This window comes from Gekko japonicus, unplaced genomic scaffold, assembly GCF_001447785.1.
Source record: "Gekko japonicus isolate JY-2015 unplaced genomic scaffold, Gekko_japonicus_V1.1 scaffold1575, whole genome shotgun sequence".
NCBI lineage: Eukaryota > Metazoa > Chordata > Lepidosauria > Squamata > Gekkonidae > Gekko > Gekko japonicus.
In genome coordinates, this window is record NW_015166467.1 from 125,781 (window position 1) to 153,072 (window position 27,292).

Consider the following 27,292-nt stretch of genomic DNA (forward strand, 5'->3'; position numbering starts at 1 on the left):
TGTGGCAGCCGCACTGTGGCCAGTTCAGGGTGTTGGTGTTAACCTTTAAAGCCCTTAATGGTCTGGGACCCTCATACCTACTGGACTACCTCTCTCATTACAACTCCCGCACTCCCTTCAGGCACCATCTAGGGGCCTCTTACAGGTGCCTGGCTCCAGGATGGCTTGGTTAGCTGCCACCAGGGGAAGGGCCTTCTCAGTTGTGGCCCGAATGCACTCTCGGATTACACCTCTGCACTGATGGATTTATTTATTTTCTGCAGGGCATGGAAAGCTGAATTGGTTAGGTTGGTCTTTGGAAAGTAACCACATGTTAGCCTTTTGGAATAGTGGTATGGTGATAGCCATGTATTTTAATACTAATATTTTATATGTGCTATTTGTTTGATGTTGTTTTTACCTTATTGCTTTTAATGTTGTAAGTTGCCACAAGACCCTTCAAGTGAGAGGTGACTAAAAAAATCTAATAAAATAAATAAATAAAAGTTTAACTATCTGAACAATCTAGTGAGACAACGTTTGTGATGCTGCTGCTAGCAAAACAAACAAGCAAGCTGTGGCCTTGCCAAAAAAAGCCATGTCTTCTGTAAACAGAACAATAAAACCCTTTCAACATCTAAAGTGTGTACAGCTCATTCTGTTGAGGATGAAGGATTAGGAAAAATATCAATAGTGTGACAAGCTGAACTAGGTGAAACTTAGAAATGAACTCAGGCAGGAAGTCAAAACTAGGTCATAATTCTTATTGGGAAGAAACTGAATAAAGGGATGGGCATCCCTAAGAGCTGCCTCTTCCCCAACTCCCCTAGCAGATGTAATTGTCAGTAAGAAGCAGACCTTCAGTGAAAGAAAGAAAATAGGGCACATCGCCAAGGGTTCAAAAGGTGATAAAATGAGCTGTGACAACAGCAAAGAGATGGAAAATTGTATTAACAATAGGAGCCCTTGGAGAATCAAGGTTGTAAAGGCCCTTCAAAAATGTCTGGAAGTGCAGTGAGAAAAAACTGCAGAACCATCTATGAAATCATGAAAGGCAGCAATTGCAGCTAAATGCACTTTCACAGATGAGGGACCTAATCCAGTCTCCTTCAGAGAAAGGAGATAATCTAGAATCGGGGCAGAGAGCAAGAAGATAAGATCTGACCCTTCCCCTCTACCCAAGCAGAAAACCTCTCCCACTTGAACACAAAAGAGATACACGTTGCACATTTAAGGGAATCTAAAAGCACATCCAGATCCCCCTGAGAAAACTTCATATGTATGGATTTAGGAGCCATGCCATCAGGTGGAACCAGGCACCATCATTATGTCGGAGCAACCCTTGGTTGAGGAGGTCTGAGATTGGGGGAAAATTAATGTCGAGCCCCTCAGACATGCCCAGCAGATCTGAGAACCAGACATGGTGTGGCCAAAAAGGAGATATGATGCAATACATCCCTTGAGACCAAATCCTGTTGAGGACTTTACCCAATGAGGGAATCAGAGTAAACACAAAAAACAGGCTCTGTGTTCACTGGATCTAGAAAGTGTCCCTAACAGAATCCAAAGTGTGCTCCATCCAGAACAGAAACGGATGGCTTTGATTTTGGGCAAGGTTGCAAACAGGTCTATTATGGGGAATCCCCATGTCTCGAACAAAGGGAAGATGGACCACTTGTGATCTGGGAGAGATTCGGCTCAAGACATCTGCTGCGGAATTGTAAACACCAGCAATGTGAATGGCCTGGAGAGAGTTGTTGTGCTGACTTGCCCAATTCCAATTTTTTGTCACTTCTTCACTAATTAAACTGTCCTGCCCTGCTTATTGAGACAGAACATGGCTGTGGTGCTGTCCATCTGCACCTGCATGATTTAGTTGCAAAGCAAATCTGTAAAAGAAGCAAGAGCATAACGAATTGTCCTGAATTTCAAGACATTAATATGAAATGTAGATTCTACCCCTGACCAAATGCCCTGCACTGAGACCAAATGCCCTGCATGATTTAGTTGCAAAGCAAATCTGTAAAAGAAGCAAGAGCATAACGAATTGTCCTGAATTTCAAGACATTAATATGAAATGTAGATTCTACCCCTGACCAAATGCCCTGCACTGAGACACCCTCACAATGGGCACCCCATCTGGTAATAGAAGCATTAGAGGTAACCATATGTGAAGGCAATTGCACCCCAAAAGGCATGTCTGCCAACAGGATGGGGTCCAATATCCACTCGTGTAACAAGCAAAGGATAGACTGTGGGACTGACAATCTGGATAACTGACTATGAACATGGGGATTGAAAACTCTCTAAGACCAGTTCTGAAGGGGTCAAATTCAACCTAGATAACAGCACCACTGTTGTCGGTGAAGCCATAAGCCCCAGTAACTTCTGGATTTAAAAAAAACAGATTGGAACCTGTTATTCTAAAACATGGAGATGAGACCTTTGAAAGGACAAATCTGTTAAGATGGTGAAAAATGCTCACCCCCCAGTAGATTCTAAGATGGCCCCAATAAATTGATGTAATTTGGACTTCTCCCAATTCATAGCTAGGCCCAGCTTAGCAACAACAGAGTGTCCTTGTCCACAAGCACTGAGTGTGTGTCATGTCTGTGTCTGGCCTGGGCTTCCTCTGTCACAAGGGAGGAAGGTGCAGGGTGGTTAAATAGAAACATGCCGTCAGTGCTCAACTTCATATACATTTTCAATTTTTCTTGAGGTGGAAGGAACAGTAGAAGGCTTTTCCCATATGCCACGAAAACCAGCACACTCGAATAGAGTGCCGATAGGATCTTGTTCTTTGGCTTGGAGTTTGAAAACAGACCCATTTCAAAGGACTTCACCATCACCAGCATCTGCTCTGAATAAAGACAGAGGTCTTCATTTTGTGAGATGGGAGCTATATCACCCACTGACCATCAGGTGTTGGATCCAAAAAAAGCTCAGAACCAAGGAAGAACATGATGCGTCCCCTTCAGCATCCAAATCAGAGAACTGTTATCCATGCAAAAGAGATTGTGGACCCGTGAAGAGACGGTCAGAACACAGCCTACTAAAGAACCTGAGAGTGTAGAGGGACAGACAGGGCCCATTCTAGACTCCCCATCCAGGGTGGAAAGGACATCAGCCAAGACATCCTATAACATGGTTGGAACGGGAAAGACTGCATTGGAACCAACTGAGTTGGAATCGATTGGGCTAGAGCTGGTTGAGTCGGAACTGAGTGAACTGCTTCCTTGGATGGTGCAGAATGGGATGGAACATCCAGCAGGGCCTCATGCTTTAACATTGAGTTGTCCCGATCCTAGAGGTGCAAAGAAGGTGTCAACGGAGGCAGAAAGGGATTGTCCTCCAGGACTATCAGATCCATGATCTCAGGTTGAACGAGAGGACATATTTCCAAATGTTTCAGCTGTGTCATAACCAACAACTTCGAATGCTTGGTCTTCATTTTTTGCCTTCTTCAGAGGCAGTTCTGAGGCACTCCTGTGTGGGTTCATCAGATCTGGGGACCAGGACCGATGCCTATGCGGATCTTGAGTAGGAACCAAGGATGCTGATGCAACCGACTTGGACCTCAAAAAAAGCTCCCACACTGCAGATGACTTTGGTGCTGGCTTTCCTGAGCTTGATAAAGCCCGTTCCCAGAGGGCAGCTCTGAGGCCAGATACCCAGTCAATCTTGCTTTGGGAGTAAACAGTGCTAACAGGAACTCACATTGTGAGACTCACCTGAGCAGATTACACAAAGTGTGCTTGTTCATTTTGGGCATTTTTGTCCCACACTGAACACACTTTCTGAACTGCAATTTTTGAATCATGGCGAAAAGAGAACAATGATCAAACAAACAACTACTGAAGATACCATGATCAGGGTGAAGCTAACTACATCCTCTCAGCTTGCTTGTGAAAAAAGAACTGGGGAGGGGGGGACAGCACCTCGCCCTCTCAGCATGTGCCAGTTTCCCAGTTTCAGTGGGAAAAGATGACCATGTGCACCAGTAGGTAGGGGCCCCTCTACAGAAGCCAGAAAGTTTTCTCCAACAGTAGGCCTGCACATGTATAGTCTCAGTGTGGGACTGCAAAGAAGACCAAACGTTGCAAAAAAACCTTCCACTTTTATTTTACCTACTGCTATTAGTTGGGTGAAGTACAATACAGGTAAAAAGATAGATGAAACCAGCAGGTGTTGCTCATGTCATCACAACTGTCCACTGAAGCCAAATAATGTTATTATAGAATTTGCTGTTCCCAAACAAACTGTGTCTTTTGTAAAAGAAATAAATTTCATGTGGAATTCTACCCATGCCCCAGGCAACTGGTCTCATGTGGTGATGTCCAGTGTTCATTGTGTTATCTCTATCATTGTTTGTACAAAGCCAGAGGCTAATATTCAGGCTCATATGCTGCATACAGTAGACTGTATTTCTCCCTAATGGCATTTCATTCCCACGTACAATCTCATAGGCTGTTGCAAAATTCTTATATTATGCAATCAGAAGACGAGGCTTAAATAGCCAAGTGTAAGAGACTGGTGCATCTTAGTATTTTGCTATATTTCCATGATGTTTTGTGCTTTCAATGGCAATAAAAGTTGTGTGTGTGTGTTTGTACAATCTCATAGCAGAACCCAGTTCACTGAATATTAAATAAAATAGTGATAATTCAAATACTGGTAATTCAAAGGTTGTTGGAAAAATAAAACCATATGCAAATGGAAAGACCTTGCTCCTAGAACAAGAACAAGGGTAAAAATCTTATTTACAACCTTTACTTTCTGATCTCTCAAGCTGTGCATTTATGCATAACATTTAAATATACTAAACCATATGCTTTCTTTCTGCAGCCACATTATATTCTAGTTTGTTAGTAATGTTCGATGCTGTGTTAATTACTATATAATCCTCGTAATACTCTTAAGTAATGAATACACAAACCCTAGAAATCCACTGTCGGGGTCGAAGACTCCTATTTCACTGGGTGCAGCAAAGCAATGAAAAGACTAGGACACAAGTGGATGGGCCTCTCCACTATTGTAGGAGTCCAGGCCTGTTCTTGAAACAGCTCCAAACATTCCACACAAAGTCAGAGACAGCCAGTCCAGCAGTTCACCAATCAGAACAGGCCATTGCCCCAACAACTGACTGCAATGCCAGGAAATAGCCAGGTGGGTCAGAGGCTGGGCCAGTTGCCCAGAACAACTGACTGTGAGCCAGGTGTACCAACTCCAGATCCACAGGGATAGGGGGAAGAGCATACAGCCTGCAAAGACCTAATTAAGCTCTTGCAGGACTCCCCTTCTGACTTTTCATCCTTCCCAAAGAGTGAAAAACTGCTAAGTCAGTCCAAGGAGCAGTAGAGCAAGAAAGAACATGACTGAGGTGGGTGCTGGAAACTCCTCCCCTTTGTGACTGAGGCCCTCAGAAGAAGACAGGCTAGTCAAAAGAAAGCTCACAGCCTGGACAAGAGCTGCCCAGAGTGGCACGTATATATTTATTAGTTAAGAGCGGCATGGGGCAGTGGCTAAGAGCAGCTGACTCTAATCTGGAGAACTGGGGTTGATTCGCCAGTCCTCCACATGAAGCCTGCTGTGTGACCTTGGGCCAGTCACACAGTGTCTTTCAGAACTCTCTCAGCTCACCTCACAAGGTGTCTGCTGAGGGGAGAGGAAGAGAATGCAATTCTTAGCCACTCTGAGACTCCTTAAGGTAGAGAAAAACAAGGTATAAAACCTATTCTTTTCTAATGTAGTGGTTAAGTGCACAGACTCTAATCTAGGAGAACCGGGTTTGATTGCTGGATGACCTTGGGCAAGCCATAGTTCTGTCAGAGCTGTTCTTGAAAGAGCAGTCCTTGAAAGAGCTCTCTCAGCCCCACCTACCTCACAGGATGTCTGTTGTGGAAGGGAAAAGAGTTTGTAAGCCACTCAGAGACTCCAAGTGAAGGGCAGGGTATAAATCCAATCATCATCATCTCCTCCGCCTCCTCCTCTTCTTCTTCTTCTCTCGGCTATCATATTCTCACAAGCATGCCATATAACAGCATCATCAATCAGCTGTTTCCCTTGTGGTCTACCTTTTTATACTTTACTAGAAGTATTTCTTGAGGCTACTCTGACTTTTTGACTATGTTTAGATCCATTACCAATAGAGTTCCTAACAACTGCCTGTCCCTTTTAGTAGTCTTTCTGAGTCTATACGAAGCCCAAATACATCATCTTCATTCTTATAAACACCCTGCGGAAGTCCTTTTAATCCTCCAAACAGAAGAATTGATACACGTTTAAGTGGTCAAAAGAGAATCTGGAGGACACCTACAACACTATGTAACTGGAGTGCTACTGTTGTCTTTTTTTAGAACCACTGACATTCTACGTATAAATATTGAATTCCTGAAAAGAAAATATACGAGCAGAGTGCTAAACACTCCAAGCATTCAATAGTACTCCATGAACACTATAAGCACCAATAATTCCCATTCATCAGCCTTCCCAAAGAGTGAAAAACTGCTAAGTCAGTCCAAGGAGCAGTAGAGCAATTTTTTTAGCATTATTTTTTTTAGCATTATTATTACTACAGACACTCATCTCCTCCCTTTGCCAAGACACCACAGAATTTGGTCTTTCATATTAGTAATGCCAATGAACAACAGCCCTCACATAGAACTGGCAGAATACATTGACCGGTGATGTGTGTGTGGGGGGTGATACTCTGTATATAGGTTCTGGTTGGGTATACAACACTCTAGCACTAGATGGCTCTGCAGAGCCATCAAGGTCCAGAATGCCTTTTGAGATGCGTTGCAGAACAGATACTCTGGAAACGAGAGCTGGAAAGCCCAATCAGAAGGAACAATACTCCCAGGCTAGTCCAGGCACAAACCTCCAGGGAAGGGGGCCCAAGTGGTCAATACAAACCTTCCTACATTTTTAATCCTTTGTCTTACAATCTGTGATCAATTAAATTTGCAAGATTACAAGGGGCAGGGTCCTCCCTGGGTTTATGCTGTAGGTATGAAACACTCTCCACAAGGGGGTCTGCATAGTGTTTTCTCAGCATTTAATTTTCAAGTTTTAGGTTTAGTTTCAAGTTCATGTCTTCTTCAAGCTTTTATATTCTGTTTGATCCTATTAAGTATATGAGAAAGGGTTCAGTATTGCTGTGTGAATGTAACTGTATGACTTTGTAACCTTGGAAAGACACAGTAGAAACTTTAAAACAAATATGCATTCCTTGCACTAGATCTACTTCTAATCTCAAAAACCAGGAATTTTGACAGAAGGTCCAGTGAAGGACACTGCATCATCACTGCCCCATGTCTATACGGGAACACTAAAGCATTAAAATCCCTTCTTTAGATTTAATTCAACACAAATTGGTTTCTTGGACTCACTCAACTCTGATAACTTTTTATATTTATCACTGGATTTATATCCCGCCTTCCCCGAAAGTGCAGGTCACAACAGTCAAATAATAGTACAAATAAATATAGTTCATAACAGTTAGAAATTGAAAATCAACACAGAACAACACTGCCTCTGGTGCCCACCAATGCCTCCCACTGGCGCAGGGTATATGAGGACTAACAATAGAGCCCATTCAGCAGATGCCAGGACAGTTCTTGAGGGTAGTTCACCCAGGCAGTGTAGGCAGGGAAGGCCAACATAGTTAGGTGTCCACCCCTAAACCAAAGTCCTGGCGGAACGACTCCACTTTGCAGGTCCTGCGGAATTGTACTATATCCCACAGGACCCTGATATCAAGTGGGAGCATGTTCCACCAGGCTGGGGCCAGGACGGATCACGCCCTGGCCCTGACTGAGGTTAAGCGGCCATCACCAACCAGGATCAGTTAAAGAGATGAAACCTTATCCCATACACTGTGGTTCATTTGTATTATTACTGTGTTCTGGGGAGGTAGAACAGAGAATCAACCTTTTACTCATGAGGCCTTGAACTTCTCTGCCTGTAGCTTAATGTTTGGCTGCATACCATTTAACATGGGAAATCACAGCTCATCATTGCCCATGAATTCCAAGGGCTAATGTTATATTCAAATGGCTTTTTCAATAGCAGACTGCTTATTCAATAGCCGTGAATCCTCCCATACTCTGAAACATGGATGGAGAAATTCAGGTGTGGCCAACATCATGTGGCATTTAGCAGATAACATGCCAGACTAAACTTCGCAACACTGGTTCAAATTCCTGAAATGAGTGGAATCTTAAAATGCTCTTATTTGTACCTACAAGACACCTAGCTTTCCCTTCATGCCAGCAGTAAACTTAGCAACGCTGGTCACAGTTCCTTATATGAGTGAAAACTTAAAATTCCTTTATTTGTACCTACAAAACACCTAACTTTCCCCTCCCTTTTCTTAGCTTTCCCATTTTGTTAATGTCTGCCCGCTGACAGACTGATTGAAAGTTTAAAATGGACAAAAACAGTGAGATAATACTTTGTGGCACAGGGTAAACAAGAGGAAGGTTTTCTGTCTCATGAGAAACCTACCCAAGTAAGGTAAATAGAAAGCAAGAAAACATATGACCAAGAATACTAAGACTGTGGGACTATAAAGAAGCAGAAGTACAACCAACCAGCCATTCTCTTCTTCTGTCCTTACCCTCCTATATTCAAAGAGAAAAAGGAGACTGACACAATTCTAGTCACAATCAGAGTGGAAGATTGGTTTAGCTAATTTCTCCTTGCCTGAACCCAAGTATCTGAGAATACAAAATGTAGTAACAATGATACTTCCCTGATAGAGCTCAACAATGCAGAATTCAAAAAGCTGTTAAAAGGAAGATTTGAAAGTCATCTGAACAAAGACAGCTGCTGAAACTATAACGGCAACTGTGAGTACAAGAAGAGAAAGATAAGCCCAAGCATAGCCATTTCACTCGAAAGACAATTAAGACTTGGATGACAACAAAAAATGAAAATGTGGGGAAACTTCTACACAAAGCAGGCAACAGAACAGATAACGCTTATTCATGAAGCGAATGCAAGAGCAGTTAATGGAGAAGGCAAAGAAGACAATGAGGCAAGGGTGCAGTCTGAACAACTCAGGCAAGTTGGATCTCTCAAAACCTGTCTCAGAGGACTCCGTTCACCTTCCTCTGCCTTTATTTTGTATCAAACATGTCAAGGCCATATTTACATGGCAAGTGTCCAAACCTTCTGCAGAAGGTAGCACTGTTCTCCTTTCCCCTATATGACCACAAAGTGTGTTGGATTTAACACGTTTTTCTCTATATATACACCGCGTGATCTGCACTGTTATCAGCAGTACAGGTTAGGAATATCCTTTCCATACCAATGTCAATCAGGGATTAATAGCATGCAACACAAAGCCAGCCCCAAGAATCCCTGAGTTGAAAAGCAGAGATGAACTGGAGGTTGTAATCAATAGAGCAGCAAAAATGCTGCTAAGGGCAGAGGGAAAGCTCAGGTCAACATCAGCTAAGTATATAAAGATGCTTCCCATACATTATGATACACAGCGTGCCCATATTCAATGCTCAGATCATGCTAACCGTATGTTAGGAGATGTGGGAAATTAACATGAAGAAACCCCAGTTTAGAATATTTGCAAGAATTGCCACTTCTAGGTTGACAACGTATGAAAAGCCATTTTAAGTAGGCAGGTATTAAGGAACTGGAATGGCCAAATGTGGCAGAGACATAATGCCACACAACTGTTTTGCATCATACTGTATTATATGACCATAGAAAGTTTAAGGGATGTGTTAAGCTGCCCATGTTTCATCTCTTTATCTTTACATCAAGCAAGCATAGTCCACCTTTTGTTGAAGTGCCTGTTAGAGAAGAAAGCAGTACCTGCAAATCATATCTTTATTCCTGGCTTCCCCAGCTGTCCCAAGCACTGCACACTGGGGCTGCCTGCAGCAAGCTTTATTTTCAAAAAAAGTATTGCTTTTTCCCTCGGGATAAAATTAGGTCGTCTGCCACCCTTGAATCTTCCTTGAGGATTTGATCAACATGGGAGCAGTTTCACTTCTGAACTAGTTGTTCCCCTAGACTGGCCCCACTACTAGCCCAGGCTGCCCATGGCCAGCCCCTCTACTGTCTTCTTTAAATATGCATGTGTACAGAGTTCGCCCTTCCATTTCTCTCTGATGGAGCTGTCCAGTTCAGCACCATGCCCCTTGTATATGTTTGAAACTCTGGCAGCAGGCTCTCAGGTAAAGAGATCGGGTTTTTAAAAGCTTTACTGGAGTCTCAGTCTCCAGAGGTCAGGTTTTTAAAAGCTTTACTGAATGAACATATATTCTAGAAAACAAAGATACTTGAGAATAATCAACCCTCCTTCCTGAAATGTAGCTTGGTATCTTATTGCCAAATTCAGAAAGATAAGCCCATGTCATTCTAAAATCATATTCATTCATCCATAACAGAAGATACCTGTCAAGCTCATTCGTAAGCCTCAATGTTATTCCAACTCTGAAGTCACAAGCAGGAAGAAGACATGCTTGGAATCCACCTAAGCTCATTTGCAGGAACCAGATAATAAGTGTTCATATAGAAACCTGCTTGCAGCTTACTCATCAGCAGTTCTCACTTTTTCAATTTTGTATCTTACAGACCGTCAAAGGTAAGTAATTTAGCCAAGCATTTCACCTCAGAGTTCAAAAACATCCATCCAGATTTTTTTACAAAAGGAGATTTTTATGCAATTGCTCTAATCACAAGAATACCCACCAAAGAAAGAAGGTTTTGACCAGTAACGGATAGGATCAGAATAAAAGCTGCAATTTTTCATTGTCTGAAAGTATCTATTTTTTTAAAGGCTTACTGCTTTACAGGAATGCATATCAATAATATTCCAAGAGAACAGAAGAAGTATATTTTTTCCTATGTGTGGCATTTTGACTTGGACCTGATAATCCTGTAATACCACAAATAATCAGCTGAGATTTCCTTGGATAACAATTTCCCAACTCACCTGACTGGATTGCTTGTTAGAGACACTCTCAAGGACTCTAAGCAATTGAGAAGTTTTTCCTCTGAGATACCTGACCGTAATTCATGGACGTATTCTTGGGATGACAGAGTGCACTCATGTTTACTGTTTTTCAGTCCTCCCTTAACAGGAAAAAAAGGAATGTGTTACTTCTTAAAATTCAACAAAAAAGAACAAAAGTCACTCATTTGATTAACACATTAGAATAAAAACTAGACTCTCCCCCTTTCATATCCAACGTCCCCTCCTACCAGCTGGTTCTTGCAAGCCCATTAAAGCTAGAGCCTGTGTCACCACCTTGTGTATTTATCAGAGGAAATTATGGCCGCAGTCCAACAGTTCAGTGTGTTCTTTATTTATTTATTTATTTATTTATTTGATTGATTGATTGATTGAATTATTTGTACCCCGCCCTCCCCACCGGGGCAGGCTCAGGGCGACTTACATAAATAGCAGCTGATAAAACGACAATTTAAATAACAGCACACAAACAACTTCAGTGAGTGAGCTTAACTCTTTATTGGATTGTGGCCCATCATCTCAGTATCTTGAATCCATTTACCAAAACAGCAGAATTTCATTTTCAAGCTATCATTACATTTACTACTACCGGAAATAACACTAACATGCTTAGAACATGTATTTGTATATGTGGGGACTGTAAGCAATGGCACGCTTAAATGCCTAACCAAAGCTGTTCAGCCTGTCAACAATAACGACTGGCTATCACTATCTGCTGTAATACTAAACTCTCTACTTTGAGATACAATCATAAGTCAATTGGAAAGTGATCTGTTTTTGTTTTTAATTTATCCTTACAAGTACTTCAAATCGTGTTTACCTACTTTGATCAATACCCATCACTCAAATTTACCCAGAAGATATTGGCTTCCTTTATAGCCTCTGCCCAGCCCACCTCTAATCTTAGGCCAACTATAATTTGGATGAGTATGAATGAAAATGAATGTCACAGTTCAGAATTTCATAATGTTATAAGGGAGGCTTAAGATGCTCAAACTGTCACAGCTGCCCAAATGAGTATCAATTTGTTCAGTAGCACACATCAATTGTTGGACAAGTAAAGGGGGGAGACTAATGAATTTTGGAACACTGTATTTCTTCTTAAACCACATATAATAATGCTTCAGGAGAGCCAGAATCTTCAAAAGCAGTAAAAGATGTGTGTGAATTTAGTAACCCAAATTACTATGAAAATGAGGAAAGCCACTGTTGATTCCAAGTACGTTTTTCAAATTAGTTAACATTGGCCCCACGGGAATGATGAGCAAACATCCTCTACAATGCTGGTTCTCTATTACAAGAAAAGTAAGAAAAGCAAAAATACTTGCTTAATGTGTGGTCACATGTACACATTTAACCTCTGTTAATACTTTACATTTTTATATCTTTATTGATCATAAGGGCCAGAATTCTGCAAATATACTCAACCAATAACAAAGCACAAAAATCACCAAGCTGTACTAATTAGTGCTGAAAGAGCAACTTGTTTTTCATGCCAATATAAACGACCTTCAGCATCTTCTTTTACTGTATCTCTGGATAGTTACTACCTAACCTCTAAGATCAATTAATGTAATCAATATAAGGTATTCATGTCCTTGTCCACTACACTGATATACAAGTCCCTTTTAGGACCAATGAAGTTTAACATCTTACTACGTTAATTTATATAGCACATGCAACAGCACATAGGACATGTAATATTTTGACAGCTACTTAAGTCCAAATTGTATTTGAGACAAGTACTCTTAGCAAATGTCTAGCCAAACATGGTTAACACAGTGATGGGCTTATAAAGAATGGAGAATGATTAAAATATGCTTAATTCTCTGTGGGAAAAATACTTTTAAAAAGTCCCTAACAGCTAAAAAATTGTCAATAGACAAATGTAATCAAAATATTTATTAAAGCATTTGGTTTTCATGCCTATCCCTTAACAATTTTGTCTCCAGTGAAACAAAGTGTCAAGAAAAGTATACACAAAAGAGAAAGGGGGCTTCACAGTTTAAAAAAAAACTGTCCTCCAGCAGCATAATTAGGAGGGTTAAGTTGCACTACATTGACTGCCTTCTTGACTAAAATAAGAGTTCACTGCCAGACTGGAGCAATAAAGAAACAATAATAAGGACTGTAGGAAGGGGTTGTGAGCACCTCTCTCCTGAATACATCATTATTTGCTTATCTGAGTACCTATCCCTTCCCTGTCCAATCTTCCAGAATGTCACTAAAGAATCAAAGTACACACTAAAATCACAGAAAGCAGTAAAAAAGCAGCAGAGGCCATACAAACCAGAACCAAAAAAGAACAGCAAAAGTTCAAATCAAACCAGTCACAACATCCCACCATCATTGTTACACAGTTGCACTGGCAAGGGATCAAAACAGGCCTCCTTCAGGAGAGAGGTGTGCTTTTTCAGTGCTACTGCAGACAAGGCCACATCCAAGGGAACCAGCCCACTGCATTTCACACAATGGGTGCACTGAATACAGGGCCTCTAAAAAAATATGATTTTATCGGTATACTTCCCAGCATTCCTTTCCCCAACACCTAGAGCAGTAAACTTGAAATGTTCAGTGCAAACATCTTAAGAGCAACAAGAGACTTGGATTGAAGTTTCAACTCTAATCTTCAAGTACTGCTATGTGAATATCTTTTTGTACTAACTTTATTGCCATTTTTATTCCCATACTATGATGTATCTATAACAAAATTCCTCTCAACACCACTGCTTTGCACTGCTGAAGTAACATCATATCATCTCAGAAAGTAGTTTAAGAGGCAAGGTCAAAGTGAAAATGGAACACAAGGAGGTTTAAAAAGAAGAAGAAAAGAAGTGAACTAAGGAAAACATTCAGGCTTCCAGAGCTTCTAAACTAAAAGAAAATACCACAAATAAAAACAGCACAAAATGGCTCACAGAGATGGAACACATCAGAAAACAAGTTGAAATGGTGGCTGAAGGACTCACCAAACAACTTTTTTAAACTAAGAGCTAGAAAAGAAATTTAAGAGCAAGAGTCAAAACACTAAGGTGGAAAAACAAGGCATTTCCAATTCTCAACCTCAGGGATAACAAAACAAGAAAACAAAAAAACACAGAAGAATCAAGAGGTAATAGCTATAAGTCTTATGAGTCCAACATCCACAAGTAAAAAACATCTTCTCCAGGAATAGTTGCAAACCTAATTTAAACCCAAGACACTACCTTACATCAAATATTTATATATCTGTAATCATAGAAGAATTTTTTACCTTTTAAGATATAATGCCTTACCCTCAGCTATATTGGAGGCCAGATTTACTAGATCACTGAGGAATGTGGGATGGAAACTGATGAAACATTGGAACATGTAATTTTTTATTGTAATTTATATCATAACACTAGGGAATATCTGATTAAGCCTATTGTTAACTCCTACCCAGGTCGCAATAGAAGGATACTTTTGTCAATTATGCTGGCGGGTAATAATCGGAAGATGACTAGGATAGTTGTCAAATTTGGTTGGTTGGCATACCGAACTAGGAAAGAGATAAAGAAGTACAGATAAGATCAAAGATTAAAAATCTAGGCTTAATATTAATTTTTACCATTTCTGTATTTTAAACTTTTAAATTCCTATTTATAATTTTAGAAGTTATTAAATTTTATAATTTTACTATTCTTTTACCTATTATTTACTTGCCTTTTATTGTATTGTTTGCTGGTCTATGACTGTAATAAATTGATTAATTGAACCAAGACACTTGTCTTCACTATACAGTGCAGTGTAAGTAGATGAATGTTATGGTTCTGAAAAGGACCCAAGAGTGAGTACAGTTTACCCCTCCCTCTTCACCAGGAACTCATCCTTGTCTACAAACTCAAACTAACATGAGATCATCTAGTTATACCATTTTGAAAATAAAACAGACCTTTTTTTCCCTTTAATGACCCATGAGATTATATAAAATAGTGATTAAGGAAGAAAGACAATGTTACGAGTTTATACCAGGCTAGGCCCAAGGAAGAAACACTTGGGTCCTGGGTCTGAATTCTATGGAAGATTATTTACAGCTTAATTTTTAAAAAATGTTAAAAGCTGGTGAAATGAATAGAGCCACTCACAGATTGATTTAATCACATACAATTTAAATGTGGACCTTGTTCAAACAACTCATTAATGGAAATCTTCCAAGCTTACAAGATAATTCTCTTTAAAATAATGCAAAATCAGGTTTACTTGACTGTCTTGGAAATAAAGCATATCCCTGCGCAACAGCTGAACTGGCGTACATTTGGCAATTTTAACAGTACAATCTGCTAGAATTCTGCACATACTCATACCAGGCAATGCAAATGTTCATTTAGATCACTTAGGTAAGAAGTGCTTCTTCTACTAAGACTGCCTGGATTCAGGAATGAGCTGGTTAAAATGTTGAGTAGCTTATAATGAGTCAACACCATCATAATTACTTTTCATCTTATTCAGTCAAATGCTAGACTGCTTCATTTCTTTTCATTAAAGAACTGCCACCCTGAAAACATTTGCACTATTTTGCCTCAAGAAAATTATTTTTCAATTTGTTTCCCAAAGAACTAATAGGTGCACTTCTCTTTTAAATAGCTGTAAACACTGACAGTTTAGTGAAATTCTACTTTAGCACTGAGTTAATGCATATTTTAATGCATGTAGTACTTAGCATTTATACAGGGGTTTTCAACTGTTCATAATGCTTCACATAAATTATCAGCAAACCTTCCAAAAGCCTTGTAAGAAGGATCCAATTTATTGTCTTTGTAATATGCACTGGTAGCAAAGAGATCATGGCTTACCTTAAGGGCATGTAAGGGAAATTTGAACTGGAGATTTCTTAACTCAAAGCATATCCTTTCAGCCATAGCATTATACCAGCTCTCATAAACATGCACTGCATTATTCAGAAAAAATATTAGTCTTCTCATATGCATAATTTGATATCTATTTCAGATTTTCCCCCCTCTTGATATAATTTAGAATTTAAAAGTTAACACAGCAAAAATGTTATTGGAGAATTTAAAAGTCTGCTCACTCTCCTCCCTCTCACCCAACCTGCTTCACAAGGATGGTGTGAAGATAAATGAAAATTGTAAAGCTTTGTAAAGAACTGGAAAAAAATGTACTCTGCAAAGTGCTATAAAACTGAGTAATGGCAGTAATAAAATTTTGGCAAAACGTTTTACAGGTAAGATCTCCAAAGAAGTTTTATGCATAGTAAAAGGGGATAAACATTATGAATGCTTCTAAAAACTGTTTCTTCCAATCTGCATCCACAAACCAACCACTATGTTTTAATTTATTTAACTACCACTTTATCCTTATTAAGCAATCATAGGCCATGAGTCCACGTTTTGATTTATATTATAACCATAAATCCAAGATGTAATTAGTTTATGTTTCAGGAATATCAGGCAGATGCATCATCTCTAAAGCTGTAAAAAAATTAAAAAATCTTGGGGCACCCTTCCAAGAATCCCTGACAGTTAAGCCTCTATTAATCCTCTGATAGAACCAACCCTTCCGCAGTCTATAGTCTTCTATTAAGTGGTGTTCTAAATAAGATTTTTTTAAGTCACCTCTGCACTGTCTGCTGAAACCATCTGAAATGTGCAAATGCACATCGTCCAGCTAGCTAAAGAAATGGAAAAGCCTATTATAACTCCTAGTTCTTTCCAATGAAAATTGGCTGGTCTATTCTGTTTGGATTATTGTTAACTGCTTTATGCTCTGACAAACACAAAGCTCTAATTCACCTTACTTTGTTTTGCTTCTAAGCTAGTCACTTAAACACATAAGGCTTTTAAATGTTGTTCGTTATGGATCACTTAGTTCCTTCAAATGGTGGTTTTCAGTACAACAGAAATTTATGATAATGGCTTTTTAATGCCTTGGTGTTTGTCACATATTGTACATGCACTGTTACATTAGTAAACTGAAATGGATATCAGCTGCAAACCAGTTCATTTCAAGACTTTGCAAAAATTCCAAGGATTTGAGAATCTTGGTATCTTATAAGGAGAAAAGATTATTTAAAATAATCAAGGATATACAACAATACAATTCTAAGCAAAGTTATACCTAAATCTACTGAAATTAACAATCTCAGAAGGTTTTTGTGGTTTGTTTGTTTTTTAATTTACTACATTTATAGCTTGTCTTTCTCCACAAGGGGAACCCAAGCAGCTTACATCATTCTTCTTTCCTGTTTTATCCTCACAACAACTCTGTGAGGTAGGTTAGGCTGAAAGTGTGTGACCTGGCTAAGGTCACCCAGCAAGCTTCCATGGCAGAGTCAGGATTCAAACCTGGGTCTCTCAGATCCTGTCTGACATTCTGTTTAGAATTGTACTACGATAGCCATTGACTTTTTAAAAAAACAACTCAGACTATGAAAAAGTTGAATATTTGATTAATGATTTGGTCAACTGATTTGTCAAATATTTGTCAAACTTGTAAAGCATCAACTTCCTCGGCATGCCACAAACAAAACATTAATCATCAACAAGTTTGATATTTGCTTATAGTAATTACAAAAATATTAGTTTGCAATAGTAAAACAATGAAAAACTAATTAAAAATATAAAGAATTCACAGGGCAAACCTATTCACAGGGCAAATCAGGGCCCCTGATGTCCACCTGCACTACATTTTCTATTCAGAAATCCCTGGAATTATAGCAAACAGCCACTAGGAGAAGCTTTGCTATGCCACTAATTTTCCTCCAGAATACTGAAGGACTAATGGAGAAGAGGCACCACACACAGCTGACAGTTCTGACTACAATACTGAATTTTTTAAAAAGTAAGCTGCCAGCTACACAGCTGCAATCTTGGAATCATGTAATATTTGACAGTATTTGACCATGGCCAAACAACAGGCAGTGAATTTACTAGTCACCTGTCAACCTCTGACAAGTAAACAGGGCCGCCTGCCACCCACATACCACACTATGAGATCATGATCCATGATAATGAGGATCATTCAGGCCCCTCCTGCCTCCCAAGCAGGGATCATTCAACATTCCTAATTGACATACTTCATTTCTGTATTATTTATAGTCCGCCTTTCTTACTGAGACTCATAATGATTGCACAGTGTCAGTCAATGCCATTAGCACGATGGGACATCCTATTACATAAGCAGTGCCATAAGACCGAGAGCGCAGAAATTTTAAACCAAGTAGAAATCTGAAGCAAAGTGTAAATACTAACGTAGTATGTTAAATAATACAGAAATTATATAGTAGGATAATGCACACAATAACAAATAATAGATACTACAACATACATGACAATACTTGCAAACTATATTTCTCTTTCCTGGCTATAAGATCAACTGGGAAAATCATAACTATTACCATTTGGGCAATATACCAACAGATACACATTTGTAAGTAAAGCACTAATTTTTAGATTTGTTAGCATTTTATGATACCAAATTTATTAGCATTCCTTTTGAAACTGGTTAATAAATGTTAAGGAAATCAGGATATAAGGACCCAACAATTCTGTGTATAAACTGAAAGCACAAATATTACCAAATATATGAAAATATGCATGTATTTATTACAAATTCAATAAGAACAAAAATAGACCATTATTGACCCTAACCAAAGAGAGAAATGACTAGCATCTTAGATGAAGGTCTACTTGCAGGGTATCTTTCTAGGTCTACTTATGACTTTCTTCAGCAAACTGAAAATAGAACTCCAGAATTTTACCCCTGGCCAAAATTCATAAAGGTGTGGTCCCCGGTACGTGGAGGACCCATTGTCTCAGGATGTTGTTCCAGTCTTGAACCTCTTGTTCTGTACTTCGTTGAATTTTTGAAACCATTCATTCAAAAAATTGACACATATTTAGAGTCAATAATGGTCTATCTTTAAGATTAACGTATAATTTTATTCTGAATCGAGGCTATTACTTGGGCCTATATTTGTTTTTATTGAATTTGTAATAAATACATGCATATATCCGTATATTTGGTAATATTTATGCTTCAAGTTTATACACAGAACTATTGGGTTCTTATATGCTGATTTCGTTAATATTTTGGTTCTTAATTCATTTTGGGTTGTTTTCCCCCACCCTTCTTCCTTTGTCTTTTGTTGGGTTTATAAATGTTGTAAACAAAAACACAGACACTTCTGGAGATGCATAACTGATAGTGCCTCTGTGTTTCCTGTAGGTCATTACCATCAGTGTAGGGCCTCATCTGTAACTAGCCAATTGGAAATATTTACACATTGCTGTAGAGACCCAAGCAAAAGACAGCATGATGCAACCAAAGCTGTAGCTACCAGAGAAAGACAAAGGCTATGATCAGGGGGGGTTTGGTAGAAAAAGTCCAGCAGGAACTCATTAGCATAATAGGCCACACCCAGCAGCAGAAACTCATTAGCATATTAGGCCACACACCCTGACTGCACTGCTCATTAGCATATTAGGCTGCATTCCCATGTTACCAGAAGTGTGGTCATCCAGCCACACCCACCTTTTGCTTCTTATTCTGTTTACCTTGTTTGTTGTCAAAACCCAGGGCTTTTTTTGTAGCAGGAACTCCTTTGCATGTTAGGCCACTTACCCCTAATGTGGCCAATTCTACTGAGTTCCTGCTGTTGGGTGTGGCCTATTATGCTAATGAGTTCCTGCTGGGTGTGGCCAACTTGGGAGCCAGCCGGAACTCCATTCCTGTGCGTTCCTGCCCAAAAATAGCCCTGGCTATGATACTGCTACCTTGGAGTTATAAGTGAACTAGCCTCTATTCTACCACGAATAATGTCCAAAGAGGAAACAAATGCCCTCAGTCCCTATTCACTGAACCCTTTAAGGGTCTAGTTGCACTAGTATGCGGGCAGCAGACTTATTACCATGTTATGGCTCCAACAATGGCACCAGCCAGAGGAATTCAGTATGCAATAGCTAGGTTTAGTCTCTATATGCATCTATTATCTCTAATACGAGGCAACCCTGCAATGACAAGGCAAGGTAACATCTTTCTGGAAACACCTCTGAACAGAGCTGTTTCACTGCGTAGACAACCCAAATCAGCAAAGAGGTAACATGAGCAGAGATTACAAGAGAGATTTATACCTGTTGTTGCCTTCCAGATCTACAACTCTGCCACACAAGTCCAGGGCAGGCTGCAGAGGGGCTACCCTCAGAAGCCTATCCTAGACCCCTTAGGAGCAGCACAGAGGGAGGCACCCTCCACTCATTGCCACTGCCACAGACCTCACTAATGGCTTAAGTCAACCCCATCATCAGCTGCCAGATCATCAGTCTGGAGACTAAAGCCTTTAAAGTCATCCTCACAACAGTTATCTTAAGGCGATGGCAACACACAACCATACAAAAAAGAGAGGCACCATAGACTTAAATTATCAGCCCAAGGCTGGTGATTTCTGTCATCTAATAGAAAACCACAATAACCTATAAGTTGTAGAATTTCTGCCCAGCAAAGTGGCAGCCCCAGTCTCATGGTCAGAGTTGTAAACTTTGGCAGCACCTTCAAAATCCTAGGACAATAGTAAATTTCATTCACATTTTCCTCTGGAGCATGCAAAGGACACAAAGCATTGGTATGTGAAGATGAGTCCATGTCAGGGAGGTGTGCACATGAATCTATGGGCTAACATGAGTGCAACTTGCTAGGGACATCAGGTTGTATTTTGTTGAAGTGTTTTGCATTGTTACCATGGATCTTTCCTCCCCAATAAAGTCCCTTTCCTTTCTTTCAGGCAGTAGTGCTGCCTTCCAAATAAAATCTTATTTTCCCTGCAAAAGAAACTGGAACACTACGAGTACCAGGGGTCGTTTCGTAGAAAAAGAGCTAGGGGAACTCATTAGCATAACCATTAGCATATGTCACACCCCCTGAAATCACAGGAAGTGTGTCATAAGACCACACACCCTGACATCACCGGAAGTGTATCATAAGGCCACACACCCCGCCCCCAACGGTCCCGGCCACCGCCGGCCTTGCAGCTCCACTGCCGAGCCCCATGAGGAGCCCGGCGGTGGACCCGCAAAGCCAGTGGGAGTGTAAGGAAGCCCCGCGAAGGCCCTCCCTGGCCCCAGGCAGGCAGGGGTGGGGAGAGGCAGGGAGGAAGAAACTTACCCTCCCTCTTCTCCTGCTTCTCCTGGCTGAATGAGGGCCGGAAGCGGGGCGGCCAGAAGCAGGGGGCGGGGCTTCATCATGTGCCCCGCCCCCCTGTACCTCACCCAGGGGAACTGCGATCCCCCGTGATCCCCCCCCCCGAAAAGAGTGTCTTTTTTTCTCTCCTTTTGCTAGAATTAACAAGAGAGCTATTATAGGGATCATCTGTGTTCCCTAGATAGTGATCTCTGGAATATCATACCTCCATGACTATAACTTGCAATCTTGGCTACATCAGGGTGTTCTGTGCATTTTCATGCTTTCCCTGTAGAGGATGTTGATGAGCTATTGGAGCCACAAGGAGCATCAAAAGTGAATGGCCTTCCTTCCTTGGAGGCTACACAGTATTGGATGCATACAGTGGGATGGCTTATTTGACAAATGCTACCAAGCCTTAGCAGGAGCTGCAGTGGCTCAAGTGGTTAAGACGCTGAACTGCAGGCTGTGGAAGGTTGGTAGTTCAGCAGTTCAAGACCCGGGTTGCCGCATGACGGAGTGAGCTCCCGTCTCTAGTTCCAGCTCCTGCCAACCTAGCAGTTCGAAAGCAAGAAATTGCAAGTAGATAAATAGGTACTTCAGTGGGAAGGTAACAGCGTTCCGTGTGCCTTGGTGTTTAGTCATGCCAGCCACATGACCATGGAAATGTCTTTGGACAGCGCTGGCTCTTCGGCTTTGAAATGGAGATGAGCACCGCAACCCTAGAGTCGGATACGACTGGCTTTCGAGCAAGGGAACCTTTACCTTTACCAAGCCTTAGCACAGACTGGGAATCACTGCTGTACACAATTTCCTATACCAATTTATAACTGTAGGCCTTCATTTTAATACTGCAGTGCATCATCATTATGAACTCATCTGGCCTTGAAATAATTTGTCTCTCTCTCTCTGTCTCTCTCTCCTCCAAAAAGAAGAACAGCAACTGAAGGAAGTTGCATCTGCAACTGCCAAAGAAGAGATGTAAAAAATATCACCGTATGATTTAATGATTGTCTGCTGCTTCACTGTTCTTTTGTTTAATTTCTGATACAGCATGAATGCATGTCTTGTTCGCATTGCAACAAAAGCATGAGATAGAGGTTTTGACAACAATTCCATCTTCCTGTTCAGGAGGTAGCATTGCAGAAAAATAGCAGCTGAGCTATATAATTCAAGGCGGTAGTCTGGCATTGAAGTATCAGCAAATCAGCCTGTAAGGCTCAAAACCTTAAGGAATAAGAAAAATCTTCACCAAAGAGAAAGAATTATCTCTCTGGTTTGGTAAGTGGCAGAAAGTTGGCTTATCACAGAAGACTGGTTATTAATAGGATGCTCCTAAAGCTCCTTAGCTTTGTATGGTCTCTGACTTCATTTAATGAAGATAGGTCAGGAATTTTTCATGTTTCTTTTCACTCATAGCATCTCTAACAGGATTTGTATGTGTTTGGTAATTAATTATATCAGGGATCACACCAGGCTCTTTAATCCTTTTTGTGCATCTCCAAGCAGTTAGACATGCTTGATCAAGGTATTCTGCCTCCAGCTCTGAGACAGTGACGATTTACAAGACAGTCAAATTAAGGCAGATGCTTCTTGTTAAGGTCAAATTTAAAGAATTACTTGGAATATATTGATTTTGAGCCCACTGCACTACAACATATGGAAGACCTGCTTTGAGAAAGTGAAGGGAGCAGCACAGTTGCTACTTCTGCATGCTCTAATTCCAAGCGTGTCTTAGCGCTTTGAAACAAAGTGAGGGCAGGCAGCTGCCCAATGTGACTGCCCTTCCCCTTGCAGTTATTCTGAGCTGTAAGTGATTTTCGCCCCCATCATTTAGTCCCATTAGCATTGGCCAGTCTAAAAAGCAGTCATTACAATGATGCAGATGGACTAACAGGGAGAAGTGTCTGAGTTCGGCAGCAGAACTCTCTTAGAGTCTGCTTCCTCTAATAACTTGGAAACAGGAAATCAAGCCACTATCACCACTGTCAGACTGTAGGGCTCAGCAGGTGCACAATATGCCAGTTTCTAACAGCAATCCCAGAAAACAAATCCTGGGAGAAGCGGCCACACCATTTGCCCCTCCATTGTACATGCCCTTTTTTTACATTTGACTTGTGATGGCCTACACAGCACAAACGTGGCCACCATGCCACACAATTAACATAAGGCCCTGAGTACTAAAAAAGAAAATTCTATACTATAGCCTAACGATTTATATACTAAAACTGTTAAACAAGAGGACAACAGCTAGTGTCAGGTACAGAGAAAGTTTTTAAGGTATCAGCACTTTACTCTAAATTGCATCTCATTTCCTTGGAAACAGACGGAAAATATGTGGCATATATTTGAATAAATTGTGTTCTATATCCAGTGATTTCTGGAGTTTGTTTGGTACTTATCACCATAAGTATTCAGAATCTAAATCCTTCTGGCAGCATTATCAAGAATTGCCAAAAGCTAAGAGAGGATTTCATTTCAGAGCTAGAATTTTTTTTTCTCCCACAAGGCATTTAAACACAGCCTTGTGAAATATGTAGATTAATTAAGATGGTGTCATAAAGCAGTGTCTGAAAAACACTTTCTCAAGTCATGCATACATGTGCAACTGCGTGAAGAAGCACTGGAAAGCTATACTCAAAAAACAAACAGCCTAAACCAAAAACTCTACCATCTTTTTCCAATAACTGTAATACCTGCACACTCTCTATTTGTAAATGTGCAGTGGTAATTCAAGCATATCTTCTATTTCAATTCTTTTTAAACTGATTCTTGAATGATGGCTTTCAAAATCCATTTTCAAAGCTTTCACCTGCATATTCCAATTCCTAGCTCTAGTTCATAGTGGATAATTCTTAACAGGATTACTGTCTCCCAATTTTCTTTTTGCTTGCAGCAACCTATCAAAATTACTCTGCTCATCTTCCTTTGCTGTAGACATGCTAATTTGAAGTGCTAAAGCTCGGTCCTGTTTCTTTTAACACAATATTAAAACACGACATGACAGCTGAATTACCTTTCATATCCCCCATTTTTATTATTTAGTTGCTTATCTGTAATGAACTGTACAGAAATGCATATACTGGTACTCATTTCATATAATAAGGAGAATATTTATACAAGAGTAAAATAATCTCGTTTTAATATGTTACATACCAATATTTAAGTTTGTGGCTTTAGAAGACTGGTTAAAGTAACTAGCAATTAAAACATCACATTTGAAACACAAATAATTCAAGTCTGCAGAAGACGATTTGTTATTAAAATGCAAAACCTGCAATACAGGTTATTAAAACATACTTCAGTCTTCATCTGCAGTATGACTTCAGTCTTCACATGCAGTATATGATTATTTGTGGAACCATCAGATACTTGCCAATATTTTTTAAAAGTGAAGGAATGGTTATTATGTAAAACAGCTCACACTTCCTAGGAAAGAGATATTTACTGTGCTTCTGACATCGTATACCACACAGAAAGTCCAGGTGGTAGCTGTGTTGGTCTGCGGTAGAACAGCTAGATTCGAATCCAGTAGCACCTTAGAAACCACCAAGGGCTTCACGGCATAAGCTTTCAAAAGTCGAATCTAAGGGAGCTTGGACTCTCAAAAGCTTACACCCCAAAACTCTTGCTGGCCTCTAAGGTGTTACTGGACTCAAATCTAGCTGTCCTACCACAGAGGTAGCAGCAATTTTGAAAGCATGTTTATCCTGTAAGGGGCTAACAACAAAGAGTGAACTGCTTTAGGAAACATTGGCGGGAGGGTGCACTGCTGCCAACATCCCTTCTTTACAACACATGTTTTTTTATTCAAGTTCCTTCGACCACTCTTCCTTAAGGCACTGTGGAAATCCACACCACCAAGAACTTTCCCCCACTAACGTTTTGAGTTTCATTGATCTCTGAGCCGTCTGAAACCACTGCATGTTTCAGCCCTGAAGGCACTAAGTCGATTCCGTTCTGCCCTGCATGACAGATTCCAGAAGGTGACCTGGGGAGATACCTCCTTCCCTTGAGAAATGTCCTATAAGGTTCCACACGAATCAATATTATCTCCCATCTCCATAGAGATGTTGAGTGAGGTCACTGGGGTTACAGAATACGGTGTTAGTAAGAAGCATGACAACTTTTTCTTGTTTCCATCTTCCCTAGCTGAGGAATGTACCAGCTCTGTAAGAGGTGAATAAATGCATACTCAGCCCAGACCCAAAAAAAAAATGACAGGAAGCAGGGTGTCTCTGTGGAATTACATGTTTTGGATGGCTTTACGCTCTTTGAATGATTATGTTTTCAACTTAATGGTGATGCAGTATCCAGCATGAATCTCAGGTGTTGATTGTGACCTATGGTTCCTAGCTCCAGCTTTGGCCAATTCATAGGCTGCCTCTTCTTTGGAGAGCCAGTTTGGTGTAGTGGTTAAGTGTGCAGACTCTAATCTGGGAGAACCGGAGTCCCCACTCCTCCACTTGCACCTGCTGATGTGACCTTGGGTCAGTCACAAGCTCTGGTACAGCTGTCCTTGAAAAAGAGCAGTTTGTGTCCGAGTTCTCTCAGCCCCACCCACCTCACAGGGTGTCTGTTGTGGGGAGGGGAAAGGAAAGGAGTTTGTAAGCCGCTCTGAGACTCCAAGTGAAGGGCGGGGTATAAATCCAATCTCTTCTCTTCTTCTTCTTCTTCAAGAAGAGTGGAAATCTAGCCACTGCCAAGCTTGTTCTCTAGATTAAAGTACTACAGCCCACTCTATATTGTGCTGTCCACAAAGGCAGCTCAGAAAGTACAATGGGTCCAAAATGCAACTACCAGACTCATTAAGGTGCCACATTAATACAGTGCAGAAACTGTTGTGCCAACCAGTAATAAATTTCTGAGCCCAGTTCAAGATACTGCCACTGGCCTCTAAAGCCCTCAAACGGTGGATGCATTCTATATGTTTCATCCCAAACAAGCCTTCCCATAATACACAGGCTCTGCTTCTGGTATCAACTCATACAAAGGCCTCTACTAGAAGCAGGACTCTAGCATTCCCTCCTTACATCATGTTGGGTCATTATCCTTGCTGATGTTTTATCGATTAAATGACATCCTTTTTGTTTCAGGTGGTCTTTGACAGGACAGAGATCCATTTTTGACTCTTGGTTGCATCATATGCTTTATGTTTATGTACTCATGGTTTTGTAAATTTGCATGATGATTTAATTAGAACACTATAAACAATTTAATAATGGTTCTGTTTGATATCCAACTTCCAGTAGCTTCAAAAGAAATATTACTTGGGCTAATAGGTGTTCAGGTGATGCATGATCTGCTATCTATGCTATTAGACTTCATCATTGCTGACAAAATGTTGATTGCAACAAGATAGAAAAATAAAAAGCATTGAATGTCAAATCTTAGCTGTTTAAAGTCTGGCAAACAGTGGTATTACCTAAATTAATGGAAACTGTTTGATTGTGAGATGGTAGATGAAAGCATCCAGTTTTCTCAGTCCTGGAAAACTTTTTGATTTTGGGGATTGAGAACTAAAAGTTATCTTTTGACTAGTAGACCTGTTTAATGCTGATATAAGAGAGGAAACAGAAGGTCAAGTTGTAGATTTTTAAAAAAATCAGTAAACCGCTAATCCTCCCTCCTTCCCTCTCTATACAAGCACTATTGACGACATTGCACAGGTCTCTAGTGAATCAATGTTAGTATCTATGATGTCATTTATTAAAACATTTATATTCCACCTTTCATCTTGGTTCAAGGTTGCCTCCAGTAACAGTGAAAAACATTTTCAGTTTAAATGAAAAATAAAATAACAAACTCCCAAATCTCTCCCGGTGTTATGAATGCAAGAAGTGAAGCCTTAAAAGCATTTTTCTGTAAGTCTTTCTTAAGCGAAAGAGGTTTCATAATAGATTCTACATGGAATGACACAAAAAAAGCTACTGATATTTAAAACTCTGAAATTTCATAACTGGGTTATAAAATAAAAAATACTATTTTTAATTTCACATCCTGGTTATAAAATCTCATATAATCCACAACTAAAAAGGGGGGAAGGCCTTTTTTCAACTTAGAATTGAAACAGTTGAAATGTTTTAGCCGTTCTGTAAAAAAAAAACGGTACGCCTGATCTCCAACAGCCTGTTCCAAGAGCAAACAAAGTCCCGGCTA

General features: G+C 40.2%; 1 protein-coding gene across 1 annotated transcript in view; it reads right to left on the minus strand.

The window, feature by feature from the left end:
* The window catches only part of DIAPH2 (diaphanous related formin 2), a gene marked incomplete at its 3' end in the record, with an annotated part of 192,240 nt that overhangs the window by 122,514 nt on the left and 42,434 nt on the right, over positions 1-27,292 (minus strand). The window contains exon 6 of the mRNA XM_015412100.1: positions 10,943-11,082. Coding sequence (XP_015267586.1) covers positions 10,943-11,082 — 140 coding nt within the window. The remainder of the gene's footprint in view (positions 1-10,942; positions 11,083-27,292) is intronic.